This window comes from Tauraco erythrolophus, chromosome 6 (assembly GCF_009769465.1).
Source record: "Tauraco erythrolophus isolate bTauEry1 chromosome 6, bTauEry1.pri, whole genome shotgun sequence".
Lineage (NCBI taxonomy): Eukaryota > Metazoa > Chordata > Aves > Musophagiformes > Musophagidae > Tauraco > Tauraco erythrolophus.
In genome coordinates this window covers 24,084,843-24,103,494 of record NC_141470.1, presented here as the reverse complement: position 1 = coordinate 24,103,494, position 18,652 = coordinate 24,084,843, and the positions used below count along the sequence as shown (strand labels likewise).

The window sequence follows — 18,652 nt, the reverse complement described above, 5'->3', positions numbered from 1 at the left end:
ACAAGTACTAAAATCTATATAACATTTAAATTCTTCATCTTGGTAGCAAATAGTGCTGAGTATTTTCTCAGGTTATTACAAGTTTGGAGCACCTTTCACTTAATTTTCACGTACATTAACAACACATATTTTGTGACTTCTCAGTCTTCTCAAGTGGAATAAATTTGATGAGATTAATCCATGTCCCAAAGGACTGAAAAAGTTTTTACTGGACAGAACAACAGATGACATGGCATAATTTTTTTTTTATTTTCTTCACTACAACGCACAACAGTCCTCTTGTAATCTCAACTCCCCGGTGAACCACTAATCTCAAAGCTAGGGAACAGCTACTGCAAGGACAGGACACTATTCTGACCAGGTAGGTATCTAACATGACCAATCTCAAACTGTATCAGCACCCACAGACAACTTCAAACATTCACAAGGATCCCTTTCAAAAGCATTATGTATCAGTTAGGCAAAAGAGTTTCACGTCAGTTAAGCATGTTTCTAGGGCACTGTGCTTAAGGTGAACTTCAGAAAAGCAGTGGCTTATATTTCACTTTATACATATTATTCTCAATCAGGATCACAATGTCTGACGCTCATTCTCTTTCATCCAGCAAACCTTTTATGCTGGTAAAAGAGGATTAGTTCTGTAAACAACCAAAAAAATTAATTTGTCCCAGTGTACCAACTCTTCAATATCCAGTCTTTAATAGGCTGACATGGGTAAGAAAAGATAGCCTCCTCCAGTGTCAGCTCCCCTAGGTGAAACCATATCCTTTGTACGTTCAGTGGCTACATTAGCCACTTTGCAGCATTACGGCAGGACAATGGTGAGGAGAACGTCCCCCTACCTAACTCATCCTCTGATAAGAGTGCTGCTATATGTACAGTTTAGGTACTGTCCACAATCCTTTCATCTTCCATGCTTTGATTTTGTTTCTTTTTTACCATCACCTCCACAATCGGACACCTCACTGAATAGTACCAACTCGAGACTGGAATCGTCTGGACACACATCTGTCTCCCTTGCTTTCTTTTAAGCACCAAGGCTTTAGTCTGTGCTGTCTTCGACAAAGAACACTCTTAAACCCACGCGATGTTCTGAAGAACCACTGCTCAAACAAGATGCACAGACTTTGGAGCACAAACTGACAGTTGCTCCAGTTGTGGCAATGTGGGAGAGTTCAGAAACACTTCTGCTGCTGCCTTGTAATTCTTTTCTCTTTTGTCTCACATTAGAAACAGGAATGGGAAACACACTGTGTCCACACTGACTTGCCTCAGGGCAAACTTGACAGTACAAAAATGGCAGAAATCCTTATCCCAGTGAAGGATAAGAGGTCTATGGAGGAGAAACAGATTAACTCCAGCTGCAATACATGCCTTCACAGTTGTTTCTAGTTTCAAGGTAGAAAAGGCTTCTCATTTTTGAGATTCTTTCGCAGCATGAAAATATATTAACACTAACATACTGTATCTTGAATTTGATTCAGGTGAGAATGCACCAAACTCCCCAGTGGGAGTCAGCAGCTCACTGAATCAAGTTTCTTTGAAATGGTGAGTAACTACACACTAGATATTTAATTCAGAAGCTTCCACACAAGAGCCACAAAACAATTCCCAGCAGTTTATAGCAAACTTCAGATCCTCAGTACGAAAAAGCAAAACTCATAAAACTAATCTCACGCTAAAGAAAAAAAGTAGGACAGAAGAAGGGCTGCTAAGCAAGTTGAAATGGACAATTATTCCTGCAGTCTCCTGATAGTGATAGGTGGTCTCTTTCATCCATGTGCAGGTAGAGCAGGCATCTGGGCTGCCATCAATCACTTGATAATGCTGCGCTCTTAGACCTTGCTACATTAAGAAAACACATTTCCAAAATTTCTAAAGTATCTCAGGTAAGAGAAAAGCTACACGAACTCCCTCAGGTGGGATTTCAGAAGCCTTCACAGCATCACTGAGGCAAAAGTAGAACATTATTCCCCAAAAAAGGAATTAAAATGACAAAGCCAAGAGTGAGATGGTCCATTTACAAGCAGCTATTTCTCCTGGCCCCTATGTTATATATAAATAAATGGCACTTTAAATTTAGCACGTGCTTTTGAAGAGCCAGAGACAAGTGGCATTCAGTGTGAAATTAATACCTTTGAGAGGAGGTTAGAGATGCTTTGCTGCTTACTAAAACCAAAACTAAACCACAGCTGCACAAGATAAAGCAAAATGAATCTGACACATTAAAACTTGCTCATATTTAGAAGAATATCTTCATTTGTTTTGTTTCCCCCAAACCCAACCAGATAAATAATTCTATAGATAAATTCTATGTGACTGGAAACAGCTGCTGTGAAATGAGGTGACACAAAATTAAGAGTAGAAAGCAAACATATTTTAGCTGAATTATTCTGCAATGTCACATTTAATTTTAAACTTTTTGAAATCCGTTATTATATTTAGAAATGGCAGGGTCAGCCATGAAGTATAATTAATAGGCTGTTTAAAATGGCTTAACTACTGAATGCCTCTGTAACACACACACTAGAGGGAGGACAAATCAGTAACAAACCTATCAAATCACTGTTGAGCTCACCTCTGTCAATCCTAAACTCAACTCTTGAAAGCAGCAACTGGCCAGCTGCAGTCTATAAATAAAGGCTGTACCTCTGTCACTCATAGCTTTGTTCCACTTATGTAAAAATACTAATTGCTATTTCATTTGAGGCGTTCTACACTGTAAGAGCGTGTGGTAGCCACGACACTCAGAGATACAATTACAGCAAGATTAATTTCATTCGGTCACTGTCAGTTCAGAGAACTGTCTCACTCTGAAGCATGCTGTCAGGTTACCACGACACAACTGTATATGCATAAACAAGAGCAAACTAAATGTAGCTTCTTTGTGTACGTAAGAGTGGTTCATTCACTAAACAGACGTAGTTGGGCAGTAGAGCCAAAGAATTCAGGGAGACACCCAAACTATTACCAAATTTAAGCAGTAGTTGTGGTCTAATAAAGAAAATTTATTAATAAATTTCATTCTGATGTTTGAAATAGTGTTTGTATGGAAAATTAGTAAAATTTACAGTAAAAGGAGCTGAAATAGAGTTAAAGCATTACAATTCAAGTAAGCATCCAATTTGATTGAAAGCAACCTCTCTTTATATTGACAAATTGGATTATTGCTTATGCAGGACAATCTGAAATAATTTAAAGAATAGTTCAACAAGCAAAAAAAAAATGCTATTCATTTCCCACAGCTTTACTTAGAACACTCATTCTCCTTGCTTTGTATACACAGGTTCGCAACTGTCAACAGGCCAGAAATCTAATCACATCTTGGGGTAGTTAATAATTCAGGGCATACCTAACACAATGATTCTCAACTTTTCCATCAGATTAGAATCCTTTTCCATCTCAGCAGAAATGTTTCCTACCACTTAGCAATACAACAAAGGCTTCCAGGCCAAGAAAGCTCAACTTTTCCATCCAAGGAGGCCACATAGTTTGTTGCAGTGGCAGAAGAATTTCACAGGTCATAGCCTCACCTTCCTCACAGATCCAGACCTACTGGGTACTGAAAAGTCCCATCAATGCAAATGCACTCCAAAGCTTTGCTGCCTTCCAGCAGTCAGGCTGACTGTGCATGTTCTGCAATAATTTAAGCAGCCTTGTCCCGGTATCCGACATATAGTGGGAAGTGCTGAAGGCCTCTCAGGAAGACGGCTGCTGGTAGCAGGCTGCCATCTGTAGCAATTACACACTGCACAGACCTGTTCAGCTTTTCAGGTAGTGCGAGACTGCTTAGGCTTCTGAACACGAGATACTGACAATTATGGGTGAAAGAGCATGAGAAGGCCACAGATGTAAAAACAGCAGCTGGTGCCTCTCTGGCTTGCAACCTCTGCCAGAAATTGCTCTCTTTAAGTTATCTTTTAATCTCTAAAGAAAACTTCAGAGGATAAATAAGTCAAAAACCAAACACACCCCAAACGTATTACATCACCGCAGGTAAATTACTGATGCATAGTTATCAAATATTCCACTAGCAAGGTTATAGAGAGTAAACCGTTTTCTAACACTGCCTAACTGCAAATTCTCCTAAACAAATTTGGAACACAAAGTCTTTTTTCAGTCAGCAATGTATAAATCTTGAACCTGGTAATCGTCCCTTGCCATGTAATCCTCTCCTTCTAGTTGGTTCCCTTACAGGACCACCTTACAGGGCAACGCATGGCAATTTGTATGAACTACTGTCTTCCATAAGGGCTTTCTTTGCCAGCTCCCACCTGCTGCTCACTACCATGAAATGGATGTTGTTCATATGATTCCCTGTTTCAGACCCTCGTCTTAACCAATATGGTAAAAAGCAAAGCTTCTTTGATATCCAGAACTCTCCACATCTGAAGAGGAGTAAGGATTAGAATTTCCTCCAGTGCGTGTCTTTTTTTTTTTTTGCACCATTTATTATGTAACCACAAGGGGAAAAGCTCATTTCAGGAAAATGCCCTGCTCCTTGCCTTTCCCTCCCAAGTGCCACAAATCCACTAAAATCACCATGAGCAAGCATCTAAGTGTTTGTAGCATCCCTGATGCTACTGAACTGACAGTCTTCTCTGCCACATAAACGAGAAAAGAGCTCTAGTAGGGCTGATGTGGCCATGTCGGTCCATCTCCTGTGGAAATGAAAGGGTTAAGTGAGCGCCAATTGTAACGTATGCTGCTAGAAGGGACTTTGTACCTTGATTAAAGCCAAACAGCAGCCTTTGAAGTATAATGAGAGAGGGGGAAAGAAACCACATCCCAAAAATGCATAATCATATTCCTCACTGAATTCACATGATCAATGACACAGACTGTGCTGTAAGCATGGAAAATCCTATTTCATGCTAATTTCAGCTCAAAAGCTCAGGTATATGACAGCATACCATAGACACATGATAGAAAAAAAGGAAAACAAGCTACTGAAAGAAACTCACCTCCGCTTTGTTCTGTTTCTCTTCATATTCACTCTGTTCCTTTTCCATACCAACCAGCTTAATCTTCAGGTCTGAAACTTCAGCCATTAAATCTAATTTCTGAGTCTCTAGTGATGTTCGACTTAGCAACTCCTGAAAGCAAAAAAAAAAGTAGAACATTTTCTCCAGTTACTTATTTGAACACTGACTGAACACTATGTGATTCACTGGCAGACCCCATAGAAAAGTCTCTACCCCAGCATTTAACACTTTCAATACGAAAGCAAAATGATTCTCTTCTTCAAGAGTCACACTTGCTACTGCTTTACAATGCAAAAAATGCAGCAAGAGAGATTTGATGTAAGCATTTACTGCAAGCAGAAAAACTAACTAAAAAAAAAATAAAATGATGGAGTCATTGGCAAATTCATAAGAAAGTAAATTCCCCACCTCTCTTCACGGAATGTATACTTTGAACTGTTCGTTTCTCAACTTCTGCAGCTATTTTCACCTAAACATTCTCTCGTGTTAATCACTAAACCACTGTGTCCCCCTGCCTATTGCGAGAAAACGCGTGGCAATGTTAATCCCCAGGCAAGACATGAAATCAGAAAACAATACTAAGGCTCAACAAACACAAACCTATATAATGCTACGGAGACCTTTACATGACACATTACAAAACAGTTGACTACTTCCTAAAATACTCACCAGACAAAGCTACATTTTAGTATGACAATGAAACATTTTAGAACGTTTTATCATGTGTTATTCAATAAAGGATGTATTACAGAATGAGCACCCTAACCAAAACAGAGTACCAAAGACATATGCAACATTTCTGCAGTCATGCTAATAGTACTTGAAAGTTTACCCGATGTTAACTTCTGAAGGCTACATACTCTGGAGGGAACAGCACTGAATGAAAAGGTTCATTTTATCTATAGGCTCGGGGAAGAGTGGCTGGAGAGCTGCCTGGCGGAAAAGGACCTGGGGGTGTTGGTTGACTACCAGCTTGATGTGAGCCAGCAGTGTGCCCAGGTGGCCAAAAAGGCCAATGGGATACTGGCGTGTATCAAGAATAGTGTGACCAGCAGGAATAGGGAAGTGATCCTGCCCCTGTACTCGGCACTGGTGAGGCCGCACCTGGAATATCGTGTCCAGTTTTGGGCCCCTCGCTTTAAGAGAGATATTGAGCTCCTGGAGCGAGTCCAAAGAAGGGCGACTAAACTGGTCAAGGGGCTGGAAAATAAAACTTATGAAGAGAGGCTGAGGGAGTTGGGGCTGTTTAGCCTGGAGAAGAGGAGGCTGAGGGGAGACCTGATTACAGCCTACAAATACTTGAGAAAAGATGGTGGGGAGGTAGGGGAAGGGCTCTTTACATTAGTGATGGGTGATAGAACAAGAGGAAATGGGCATAAGCTTAGTCAGGGGAGATTCAGGTTGGATGTTAGGAAGTATTTCTTCTCTGAAAGGGTTGTCAGCCACTGGAATAGGCTGCCCAGGGAGGTGGTTGAGTCCCCATCCCTGGATGTGTTTAAGAATAGGGTGGATGACCTACTTGAGGATATGGTTTAATGGGGATTAGGGATGGTTGGACTCGATGATCTCTAAGGTCTTTTCCAACCTAGAAATCTATGAATGAAAAGTGGTATGCCCTAACTGGAATCTAAAAGGCAATGTCTAAAGTAAGCAACAGTGTAAATGAGAAACAATTGGCCACAACTTTTGTTTGTGTGCCCCGAGTTTGTTTTTCAGATTGCAGAGAAAGGCATACGTTAGGCAGAGTGACACCAGTGTGTTTGGAAAATGTTCAATATTCACAGTTTCATTGCATCTTTCAGTTTTTAAGAAAGCCAAAGCAAAAACTTCCAAAATTTAACAGTGTATATATAAAAAAAAATTCTTCTATTGGCCTCCATTTTCAAAGACGGGGAAAAAAAAAATCCATTCAGCAGTTTAAGCCTTATTGAAAAAGCAATATCTAACTTTCCAATTGCCTAATTAATTTTTACAAAATTACATAGGTTTCTAAATGGTTTAAAACATTTATGCCCTGTCCATCACCCTTTTCTCATCTCTTCCAGAAACTGCATAGTATGTTGTAGATTGTGGCTTGGAGCCAAGAAAGCCACAGAAGTTATTTTAAAAATTATATAATTTAAGTTTATTTGGAACCCAAATCTGCTCTACATGTGAATTGTTTTAGTCTGGTGGGGAATATTGCCCAAATTAAAAATAGTACTGAAATTGCATCTGCATTGCAACACTGATTATCTAAGCCACCCACTATTCCCAGGGCCATGCCCATTCCTGCTGACATTAACAATGATATTTGTGTATGGATGGGAAAATAAACAGAAATGTAGCCTCATAGTTTGTTTTTTCTCTCCAAATGAAATAAATCAAGCACTATACAGGAAAAGATAGCGCACTGACATTTTTATTCAGAAACTTGCAGAGGCAGTCACCTAACAAAATCCCAGTAGCAGCCGCTTTCTACAAAGGTGATTGCAAAATAAAATCATAATTGCAAATAACTCCTCTGTCTTCCAGAAAAACACTAATTTGCACAAGTTCCAGATGCACATTCCAGTCTAGACTGGAACAGGCTCTGTACAGCTGTTAACATAGGAGCCTTTTGCAGATTAAGACATAGCTATAAATGAGAACTTTGACATGAAATAAGGCCACTGAACATCCAAAAGGCTAAAAGGATGAGGTGACTTTGGCTCCATGGACAGAGTATTTATTCACTGTTGAACTGAAACATTTAGAACTTTTTTTGACACTGACCTGGTATTCCATGATACAACAGGAAGATTTCTTAATAAGGCAAGGAGGTACGGCATCCTTCCAGAAATTTTTAACAAAAGATCTATCCTTTCAGTGCACCATGAGGCATTACTTCTTACTTTTTCTATAGACTCCCAAATTACATTTAGTTTTGCAGTAGAGAGTAACACCTTACTCCTCTTATTCCGAGTTCAGTAGCTCCATGTGAACACTAAGGCGCTACTTGGTATAAGTGAGCATGAAGGTAGCTGTCTTCTTTTTTTTTTAATCAACTCAAACGAAGTTTTACGGTTTGCTCAGAAGCTGGAAAATCAGATCCTCAGCTAGTGTAAACTGGCAGAAAACTCTTGCCTTAAAATAGACAAAATATCTAACTATCCTTAGTTTGTTTTCAATGGAGCTACACTGATTTAAAACAGCTGACAATTTCTCTCACATCTAGAGACTCTAACTTTTGCTTTGGAAGAAAGTGCCGTTTAAAGTAAATGTCCCCTCTTGAAATGGTAACATCTGGAAGCAATTATTTTCATCTTCAAGCAGATGCTCTCAGTGAACAGCTCATTAAGAATGTGACCCATTTTGTTACAGAGAAATTATAGTGTATTTCAGTGGTATGATGCAACTTGAATTCAGCCAGAATAAATATGCAATTGTAAGAAAAGAAAATACAAATTTATGTTATTGGTTTTAAAGCAAAAAAGATAATATAAGACAGGCAAAATGGTAATTTGCGCTGCAGCAGCTGTAGGAGTATCTTAAAGAGCTGAAATACAGAACAGGAATAGAACATGTTCTAGAGAATCTTATTTATAAACAAGATATTTGGTTTTAATTTTAAAATGTACTGTAAATATAAACTAATTCATTGACTTTTTTTTGAAAATTCAATTTTTAACTTTAAATATTAAGGAAAAAAGCTATTTCAGAGCAGAATAATTACAAAGATGAGTCATGCAGACACTACAATACACAGATACTAGACAGATCAATAAACAGCAAACTATTTCCAAACACAACTGTATTTTTAAAATTCACACTGTATACTTCAAAAATAATCACACTTTTCAATATTTACAATGAAACTGAAGCACGTGCTGTATATCTCACATTTTGTTGTCTTGGAAATACATAATTCTTATAAAACTGCTCATAAAATTTAACATGACAGAAAATAGCTTAGAAAGGAAACACTATGCTATTCTAGGCTGTCAGCTGCAAGCACAGAAAATTCCAGGATACTCAGCACTCCACAAAACAGAAGAAACAATCATGCCATACACTGATTGAGAAACCATAAGGAAGATTTTAGTCAAGTGGGGAAAAAAAAAAACACCACAGATCTCATTTTGCACTTGTGCGCTGTAGAAAATACAATAATAAAAAAAAATTTTAATTGTCACCCTTATTAAAATAGTTGAGAGAGAGAGACAGACAGAGCAAGCTACCTACCTGGTAAGCAAAATTCAGCAAGAACCGCTGCTAATGAGGACTGCACTTTTCAAGTGCTGTCAGCTGTGGTAGAAATAAGATATTTGCTTAACTGAAAACACAGCTGAGAGCAATGTACATGTGTAATCACCATGAAATGGTGCGAGTCAGTAGCAGAGAGTGAATTACAGCCCTCCAATTCATCATTTGCCCATTATACAGTTAAGCAACAGAAAGGACAGAACTTCCCACCGCACTGCCGATTTGAACAGCCCTTTGCACACGCCTGATGAGCAGATTTGTGCATATGTTAACTGTAAAATAACAAAGCAGTGTAATGCTCACCTGTATAGATAAGCTGCACGAGTTGAGAGCACGCTCTGAAAAACTTAACGCCTCACAACCAGAGCAGCACAGAGCACGCTTCAAGCTCTGAAACACTAAGCTAGCTGCTGGCAAGAAGTTACTGCATGCTATAAACAAGTGCTGAAATTCATCTAAGATCAGATAACTCAGGCAATTGGAAGTTGAAGAAACGATTCTTGCCAGCCAGCAAAGCTCCTGAGAAGCAAACAGATACCCACCAGATTTATACTCTACAACCAAGGTAGCATTCTGCCTCCCCTGAGTATAAGACAACTGCAAAACCAGAACAGGTACACACTAAACTGCACTGGATTCAAGTTCCTACGCTTACACAGCTCCTCCCTGCATTCTTTTAATCCACTGGTTTTTAAAAGATCCTCCATTGTGCCTCAGAGAGGGCACTGTCTCGCACACGTTCCCCTGCTCCTTGCACCCAGGCAGAAGCTGGCCATGAACTGACAGGAGAAACAGAAATTCACTCCTATTTGCATTCAAGCATTTCAGTTTCTATGTGTTTTTTTTTAAGACAGAAAGAATCCTAAAGCCAAGTGTTTTTACTTTGCAACAGAATTTACTTGATAGAGGACACAATCAAGTTTACACAACGCAACCATCTGATGAATCCCCTGGATTGCTTCTTGCGTCAGAAATAAGACGGAAGGCAGAAACACATGGTCAAACCACATCCAGGATTTGGTACAGGCCAGGTACAGGAAAGATACTACCACACAGACCAGCATTTTGCTTGGCAAAGCAAAACGTATGCTGTTGTACTTTATGCCACAGAGCTTAACAGAACTAGTACCTGTGAAATCAATCAAATGCAGCACTGCAACAGCAAAGAGGTAACTAACTATTCTTACTCAGGACAATGAGTCCACAACAAATGCACTTAAAAGAACTGTGGAGGTGAAATCTGTATGTGCAGAAAATTCACTTTTCTAAGTGCCTTAACACCGCTATCAAGATTGACAGCACTGATTCCATAGCACCGTGTTTACATTATGCAGGGCTAGTACTTTCTGTTACAGGACAATTTAGGTGACTTTATAGACCAAAAATTACTTTTGCTTTCCAATTCTGTTCTACACAGTACAAATGAAACAAAAGTTGATAGCAAGTTGATAGGAGGTTCCTGCAAGGCTAACACAGTAGATGCTCAAGACCCTCTCTTCTCTTAAAAAAATATTTCTTTCTTAAAATTGACTGGAAGAAAGTACTTGGAAATGCGATAAACTAGCTTAGAACAAGACACATATACAACATTCTTCACTAAAAATTGGCTGTCATTTTACATTTTAAAGCAGCTGATATACTGGAAATAGACTGTCACAGCATAAATTGTTGTCATAGGATAATTCTAGAGGTTTTTTTAATTTTATTTCAAGGCATTCATTACAATGTGCTAAGGGGCGAGGCAGGTAACTATTCACACAGGCTGGCATTTCCATATCCTTTACACGTTTGATGGCAAGACAGAGATACCACTGGAAGACAATTCAGCAAGACCAAACTGGCATCTTGCTCGCAGTCATGCTCCAGAAAATCTTCTCTTAACATTTACTATGAAAGACCAGGGAAATGTGTTTCTGGGCCCAAACCAGAACCATACTTAAGGACCAATTTAAAGTTTTGCCATTGACTTTCATGAGTTTTTGAAAGTCTTACTTTGTTTTAAAGAAAGAAAATGCGAACACCTTCAAGATGAAAAATGCTTTTTCTTAATTAGAGTCCGTAGTGGAAGAAGTATTCTTACAACAGCAAAATGCTGTTTGACACTGTAAGCATCTCATCTCATTATCTGTAACTGTGCACACCAGGGCATCTCTGCATCTGTTACACAGGATTCTCTTGTTCCTCAAACGCTGCTGAGCCGTATTTTCTTTGGCTGTGGTTTCATAAACAGCCAGGTCAAATGCAGATCTTGCCATTGCCCTTATGCCACACCTTGACCTTTTCTGTGAGCTCTTTCAACCCAGCAGAAAAACACCCCCTTTTTTTAAACCCCAAGTGAGTTTTCTCCCAGTCATTGAGGAAAAAGACTGATGAGCGTGACAGTCAGTATGAAATGAGTTGCAGAAACACATGGTCAGGAACAGGGAGAAGGATGAAAGAAGAATGAGGCCATCTTTTTGGAGCAGTAACCTTTAGATTGGCTCAACTCATTTCTGGAAAGTTCACATTTAGTCTAAGGGATATTGCACCATCCTCTTAGAGTGATGAAGAATCACAATTTTCTGCAAAGAAGCAGCAGTGTCTGTTGGTACTATGCCACATTCAAGATACCCACCCTAAATGCTGAACTGCCATTTTATGTAATTCATATAAAGTTCATTTTAGCTGTTGTTTCAGAAGTGTTTCCATGATCACTTTGTAGCAGGGTTCAAAACAACTGTGCATAAATCATAAGCCAGAAGGATTTTAGCCAGTAACTCCACCCTGACAAAGTGGACAAGTCTCTGCTAGCATAGATTCGGCAAAAACTATTTTGCAGGGTAGCATTACATACCCTTTCTGTTGTGGAACTACCAGATAGCGTCATTAAATTATCTTAAAAAAGGGGAAGATTTTTTTTTTTTTTTTATTGCAGCATTTTGGTCACAGAAATTAAGAGTCACTTTTCTTAATAGTTCCCAAAAGTAAAAAGACAGTGCTTATTCTAGACTCAAGTATATGGTTTCTCAGATAAGTAAATAATATGCTTACCCATACTGCAGTTAGCTTAGTTCTACTAATATCCGTTTCAAGCTAGGGCAGTTATCTTTATTGTTCCATTTTTCATTTAGAAGAAGCAGTCGACTTCACAAAGGCAAAAATCAGTGGAGTTCAATACATTGTAAACCAACAAGCAGAACCATGAAATAAAATTGGATTTACATGCACCTCAGGAAGACAGTACAAGCCTTTCTGAATAGCAAAAATATTTATATAGGTACCTAGAGCTAGATTTTTTTTTCTTATTACTGTCTGGGAAGACTCCCTAAATAGTTTTGACTGGAAATACTCAGTGACACTAGTATCTTTCATGTCTTTGCTAAGCATCATGAGAACTTGTACAGGACACTGGCAACTGCTGCCTGAGAACATCTGAACCCAACTCTCCCCAAAACCTGATTGATCCATCAGTCTACTCAAGTCCCTGAGGCCAGATAGTCACTCTATCTACTTTTGACAGATTAACTGCAAGAAGGTCTGTTGGCCACATATCTTACAAGAACGTCCTAATCATCACGCTATCAGGTCATTCTCTTCTCTCTAAATCTCAACTCATTCCCTGTAGAAGGTAATCTTTTCAACAAGATGAAGTGAGAAAAGAACATTCAAAATAAATTATCGTCAAGAAAGGCCCTCTGCTGAGCCATAATAAATGTGTAATTTCTCTGACTGTTGAGATTTTGAGAGGTCTAACTCGGGTTTCACAAAGCTTACTGTCTACCAGTGGATGTAATCCATGTGAGAAAGACACCACAACTACCATTCCCTCATCATCCTCTAGTATTTCACTTAATTTGCTCTTCTTACTGTTCACAAAACTAAAATATTAACATCATTTTTTTCTCATTCCAGTAAGAAAATAAATTTTAACTCAGTTCCACACTGAACTTATTTTCTAATTTTGGTTCAGCTATTGAAAGTACATCGCTCACTAAAATTAAAATACTAAGCATATATGTTTGAGAACACATCCATGTCTGTGCAAAGTTTACATGGACAAACTCACAGGATTAAAATGAAAGACAAATCTTTACCAAATTGTGGCCCAGATAATTCTTTCTCTTAAAAAAAAACAAACCCAAATTTGAGCTATCATACATGCTGTAAGTATGAGAGATTAGTCACTTAGAAATTTAACAATCAACAAGCAAGCTTGTCAGTATTTATGCAAGTTATGTTCAAATGCAAAATCTCAAAACTACGATACAAAGCAATTGACAAATTTGACGTTATTGCTAACTATTTAATACGTCTACAGGAAAGAAAATGAAATTAATCCCATTTGGCAACAATTACAACTCCTCAAAATAATGTCAAAATTTAGATTTAAGGTTTATGCTAAACACATTTGGAGATTCTCTGACTTCCTCAGCTTTAGTACAGACTTGTGTAGCTTATCACTTTAGGATCAGCTTTGTAAGCAATTTGTGCACATGCCTAATGCCAGATGGGTAGATTCAAACATTTCACTGAAACGGCAATGTACATGCATTATTATATTCTATTTTCAGATGCCTCAGTGTTCTGTTAAATTAGGTTTTAAATTCAGTTTCCTCAGAAGACTATCAGAGCAGAAAATTTTAAGTCAGAGAAACAATAAACAGTTTTAGCAGAAGTCACACAACTATCTAGTATTAGACTGAAACAGGAAACTTCTATGCTGTATTGTGAATACCTTCCTGAAGTTTGAAAACAGAATTTTCATAACTTAAACAGTTGCTGTTCTTTGAATTTCACTTCAGATCTCACTGAAAAACTAAATGCACTCACTGTTTGCATTTTTAAAACCACGTCCATATTTAGTATGAGAATAAAACCTTTCCCAGCTGGAAGCATTTTGGGCTGCAAAAGCTGTATGAGACCAAGTCCTTCTTAGAGAAGCCTGGAGAATTATAACTTTAAAAGGTTTAGGAAACAAGTTTATCTTGCAGAAACTGCTACTTTATACAGATGTACGTACACAGATCCTTATGAGAGTAAAATAACCTTGTATAGATTAACACAACTGTACTTTATACATTTATATAGATTAACACAACTATAATTTAAAGCTATGAATAGCTCATAGAAAGACTTGTATATTTCACATAGACTACAATAGTAAATTTATAACAACATTTTGGGTGGAGAGAGGAAGTAAGTTCACCAACAACAATATCTATCCTGCAAATTTCTGGCGTAGATTTTGAGGGTTACTTACAGTTTCAAATCTATTTTTGATATCTAGGTACTGTATTACTAGTGGATGATCTACATCTGCAATACCAGAAACCAGGAAAGTTCTTTTGCATTGAAACACCTGCCATCTCTGCAGTAACACATGAAATCTAAGGTATTTAATTTATCATTTTTTCTGCTCCCTCAACATATAACATGAAAGAGCAAAAATTAAATCACATAGCCTGAAACCATCAATTGAAATAAAAAAAAAATACATCTTTATGTACTAATTTTCTTTCAAAAATAAGGGAGAAGCTCCTAAACTAAGCAAAAATAGTTATAGAACCAAACTTGATACAGTAATTCATTTCAACTTGCTACCTGTTCAGCTTCAAAGCCATAGAAAAGCAGAAGGTATTTAAATAAAACTTCTTAATTCTGTAACTCCTACATATATTAGATACATTTAACCTGTCTAACCAGTTACTCAACCGTGTCCAAATTTAGTTCGTCAGCATAATACAAACAAGACACAATAGTTTCATTTTACATGCTGCCACGTACAATATTATGCAACCAGCCAGTAAAACGTTTCTGCAACAGGAAGACAAAGAAATATTTATTGGGAGGGGGAAAGTGCAAAATAGGAAAAGAACAATAAAAGAGACATTTTTCTCCTGTTTTATCTCGCTGCCAAAGGCACTCACACATGCAGACAAGCTGACCATATATGCTCACCCCTCTGTTGGAGAAGATTATGCAAGAAGCTTTCCAATCCATATTTTTACCTGTTGAAGCATTTCTTCTGTAGCATTCAGTTTCAACTGATGCCCCTCAAGACAGATTTCTAAGTCCCGGATTTTCTCTCCTTGAGCTTCCACCTGGTCTGTAAGAACACTCACCTGTAATTTGAGAAGAGAAGCACCATGCTGCTGAACTGACTGTAAATAAGTTTCAATTACCTTATGCAATTAACATCCAAATGCACATTTTAACAGCAAGTTCTTTTTTAAAGTCCTCAATGGTTTAATATTCTTGTGCACTGTAGCAATCTGATCTATCAAGATCAATAATTTCTCAGACTTACCTATATTTTGTTTCAACCCTGCCCTCTGACCCCCTCTCCCCCTCAATTATTTTGTTTTAATATAAAAAAGAAAGAGCTTGTCTAGAAGAGATGGAAGACTACCCGTAGGTAGCTCGAGTCAGTTCATGCAAAAGTCTGAAAAATTACAAAACACCAAACAAGAACACAGGATACTGAAAATATTTTATGTGGTTTTGGAGCATGCATTGCCATTTCAGATTTCGTTGGCATTTCACTCCCTAAAACGGATAAACAAGAAAACTGTTCATTCAGAAACCAACCAATTACATTACTTCTTACAAGAAGAGAAAAACATCTTACCTACCAATAAAGCGTTCTGAAGTTATAAAGAATGCAATGAGTAAAAGGCATGTTTTAGCAGTGGCAAAGCTCTATTCCAAGAAAAATTCCCAGGCTTTACAAGCCAAAACATGAAAGCAAAAGAAGTGAGATACAGACAATGAATCCCAGGAAAAGAAACAATAAGTAATACTGGTAAAGAACTGTGGGAATGGTGGTACAGACCAGTGAGTGTGTAATAAGAAAAGCCCAGCAGCCTAACTCAAAGCTTGCAAAGCTGAAAAAACTAAACTCAGGATAACATCAGGAAGCTGTGGAAAAAAAACTCAGTGTTAATTCCCATGTTAAGCAGCACATACAGTCTGTACATTAATTTTTATTATTTGTTTAGATAAAAGCTTTGATTGTAACTGAAAATCATTGTCTCAAACAAAAAAGCAACCTTAGGTGTTTAAACTCAAGTTTGAATGAAATGCATTAACTAAAACTTATCTGTGCTCTCACATCCAGCCCTGCAACACCTTTATTTAAAATAAAACACCACAAAAGCCCCAAAGGTACAGTATGTGGAAGTGAAACGTTTAAGATGTACCCGCTAGGCGGCATTTCTAAAACCCAATCAACAAACAATTGAGTTCACTTCAGGGAAGCTGCAGAGGGAGTGACTACGTGATCCGTATTTGTTTTACCTGCAATCGCAATGGCAAGCATGCCTGGGAAAGGAACATAGAAAAAGAAAAAAAGAGGACTAGTCAATTTTTTTGCCTTTGAAGTATTGGCTGTAGGGTAGAGCACAGATGAATGCAGGATGAGAGATGACAGGAAGGAGTAGGTGGAGGCAGACGGCAGGGAGACACATCCAAGCTGGGGCAGGAGGACAACTCTCCACAAGGAAGTTCGTTACTTGTCTACTATTTTGTTTTGCTGCCATTAAATGAGCGATGGCACACACAAAAAAACCCTGTGAGGTCAGAAAGCAAGAAGAAACAAACCAAATCCTCTCCTTCAGTCTGATGCAAGTTCCAGAGAAAGAAAACAAGCTCTGCTTAAAGGGTCGGGTTAGGTTCCAACTAGCATCGTAACCTCTGAGGAAAACTCTGTATGTTAAATGTGACCTGCAAAAGAATTTAGTGAAACTTTAGCAGCTTTAGAAGCACGTGTTGGATGTTCTAGTAGTTAGACTGAGAGGCATATTAGCCACTTCGAACTCATATTTTCCCCTCTGTTCAGGATCACATCTGCCAGACTCTTCAGGGAGTCAGTGGGCTGCACACAGAGCATAAGCCCGGCGTATGCTATGCTGGCAAGTCCCTCTTGCCTTAGCAGTGCAGCACCCGCAAGAGTCGGCCCGTAGATAATATATTTTCTGTAAATGGCTATAAAAGTGAGGCATATTGAACAATTAGCTAAAAATCAAGCAGTATAAAGGTTTAAAACAAACAAAACAATCACCTAAAGAAGTACATTAGCACATTAGAAGTACAATTAGCATTTAGATACATTTAGAAGGTATCTAAAAGAAGGTATCCCAGATATTGTAGCATTTCCAGCCTCCACTACAGATTGAACAGTGGAAGCAAGGTTTCAACGTGCACTGCTTGACTCAGCCTCGGGGAACAGAGATAGTGGGCACTGCTTGTGCCCACTACAAGGTGTTTTGTACTGCTGCTTCTGCAGCAAGTCTGATGCAAGATCAGAGTGCTCCCGGCCTCATATTCCCTACAGCTATGGACCACAGTCACTGGCACAATGCAACATGGGCTATAGAATAGAGGTGCTCTGTTTCCTATCACTTTCTTATCCTTTATGCCAATGGTCACACCCAGGAGCCAGATTTGTACCAGCAGACTCCCTCAGGCCAGTGTAATCTCAGCATGGGATTTGCCTCGTATTTGACTGTCTAGATAGAAGATGCACAACTGGTGTAAACCAGGTTCTAACCCCAGCTCCATCTTGGCACCTTTTTTTTGTTGTTGCTGTTGCTGTTCATCTACCAGACTGAGGTTTTCATCAATCTTATTTGCCTGGGGTTTTTGGAGTTCTACTGCAACACTGTGCAGTGGGAAAGGAAAACGCACAAATATTGACTAAGCCTCTTGATTTGATGGGGGTGTGATGGGAGTAAAAGGTAAAAGAGGACAATTTCTACATCTGATTTTACTACATTCCTTTTGAGAAAATCTCTACGCAGATCTCCAAACCATGTCATAAACCCCACTTTGCAAGTTTGGCTGGCTGCATTCTATGGGTACCTTTTTGTGTGGATGAAGAAATAGTTACTAAAAACCAGCAGGACAAAGACAGGAAAAGTACATACTGAGCAGCAGCCTGGAACAGTCTTCAGGAACTTAAAAGTGCTGGAGACTAGCGATACTGTTAAATCCACAAAAGCTGATACACTTTGAACACCGAGATTCTGCCAAATCTGTACAAGCATACCAGCATGCATGACCATCAGCAACCGGCTGTATAGCATCAACCACATCCAAGACGAGAGTGGCTGCTACGTGCAGACAGAGATCACAGGACGATACACGCGTGATGAACCAAAGGAGGCCTTCAGGGACAAAGCCACAGGTGCATCAGTACAACCTTCTGCTTCTAAGTGAACAGTTGGGTTTGGCCACCTAATTGTTGCCCCAATTGTGAGTGCACGCACACACGTGCGAGTGAACTATGTGAGAAGTGAAGGTACTGTGTGAAAAGTTGTTTACCATTATTAATAGAATCAAGATGTTGCAGTTAATAACCACTTGATTAATAAAAATTTTTCTAATAAATAACAGTTGTGATCTTATCTCCCCTGACCTGCTTCTCTCTCAGAAAAAAAGGAATTTGCAGCACACACAAACTTTTA

General features: G+C 38.6%; 1 protein-coding gene across 2 annotated transcripts in view; it reads right to left on the bottom strand.

The window, feature by feature from the left end:
* The window catches only part of PPFIBP2 (PPFIB scaffold protein 2), an 85,553-nt gene that overhangs the window by 30,326 nt on the left and 36,575 nt on the right, over positions 1–18,652 (bottom strand). For both annotated transcript variants that reach the window (XM_086612844.1, XM_086612845.1), the window contains exons 4-5: positions 15,197–15,310; positions 4,965–5,096 (exon numbers count right to left, since the gene is read on the bottom strand). In XM_086612844.1, coding sequence (XP_086468970.1) covers positions 4,965–5,096; positions 15,197–15,310 — 246 coding nt within the window. The remainder of the gene's footprint in view (positions 1–4,964; positions 5,097–15,196; positions 15,311–18,652) is intronic.